Genomic DNA, 1,091 nt, shown 5'->3' with positions numbered 1-1,091 from the left:
ACTTTCTCCAGCAGAGTGGCTGGTGGGTTCAAACCACCATTAGGTTTGCTTCTGAGTGCTTTAACCACTGTGCCGACAGGCTCCTTAACTCCATCTATAAAGTCATCACAGATTATTTCATTTCCTTAAGTACAAAACTAGTCCTCCCCAGGGTAACGCAGCCGGGGAGTCTTAGGGGAGTCATGCTACAAAGGAGAGGAAGTCTTTCAGAGCCGTTGCTGTCCCACCTGTATCCATCCTGGAGGCCACGCTGTTCACACGGAAAGGATTTCTGAGAAAAGATCCAAGTACACTTGATCTGTGGGTATGCTTTTACACGAACAGAAAAACAGAACTCTTCATACTGGTCGATGACATAATCTTCACTCGACTTGGAGCCATTTATGAACCCCTTGTCTGTTAAAAAAAAAAAAAATTATACATTAGTGAAATTTCTATGCAAATATTCAGTGACACCTGACAGAGCTGGAACTTGCCAGGACCACCTTGTTTTCCCTGGTCTCTTGAGGCTTCTGCTGTTGACAGAGCGCAGTCATACCACTTTTCTATCACTGTCAAAGAATGGAAAATATTTGACTTTTCCCTGACAGGTTTCTGCCTTACACAGGTTCCTGCCTTACACAGGTTCCGGCTTTCACGGGTTTGATTGTATTTAATCATTCATCAGTTGGACCAAAGAAAATTCAGATGTGAGCATGATTTGATAGGGCAACATGACATATAGGATGCCTGTTCTCAGTGATAAGTGTGGCTTCATGACCTACTGAAATCAAGATTCCTCTAAGAACTGGGTGTAGATTATGAATTCTCTTCCCAGAGAAATGGATAAACGGACATCGAAAGTTTCAAAGGATTTCATAAGATTCTCCCACTCCAGGACAACCATGTTCACTGACTGAGTTTAGAAACTCCTGCTCAGTTACAATGTCTCTCTCAGGGACCTCTTGCCTGAGGAAACTGTCCAGCCAGCAGTATTCCCTAGGATTCCTGAGGGAACCCTTCCTCCTTAGTTTACAAAGAGAACCACTGTGTTTCTTAGCATGTCTTTAGGGCTAGAGGCTAAAGCCTAATCTGAAATTACTTAAACTTGG

At 43.3% G+C, this 1,091-nt stretch overlaps 1 protein-coding gene across 1 annotated transcript in view; it reads right to left on the bottom strand.

Moving 5' to 3' along the window:
* FLT3 (fms related receptor tyrosine kinase 3) overlaps positions 1 to 1,091 on the bottom strand; it is a gene marked incomplete at its 5' end in the record, with an annotated part of 119,415 nt that overhangs the window by 81,401 nt on the left and 36,923 nt on the right. Inside the window, 1 exon segment of the mRNA XM_042783406.1 lies at positions 228 to 396. Within this exon segment, the coding sequence (XP_042639340.1) occupies positions 228 to 396 (169 nt within the window).

This window comes from Orycteropus afer, unplaced genomic scaffold, assembly GCF_000298275.1.
Source record: "Orycteropus afer afer isolate SDZICR_OR568_19922 unplaced genomic scaffold, OryAfe1.0 scaffold01057, whole genome shotgun sequence".
Lineage (NCBI taxonomy): Eukaryota > Metazoa > Chordata > Mammalia > Tubulidentata > Orycteropodidae > Orycteropus > Orycteropus afer.
The sequence above is the reverse complement of the archived record's forward strand: the minus strand, read 5'-3'. Positions and strand labels throughout refer to the sequence as shown.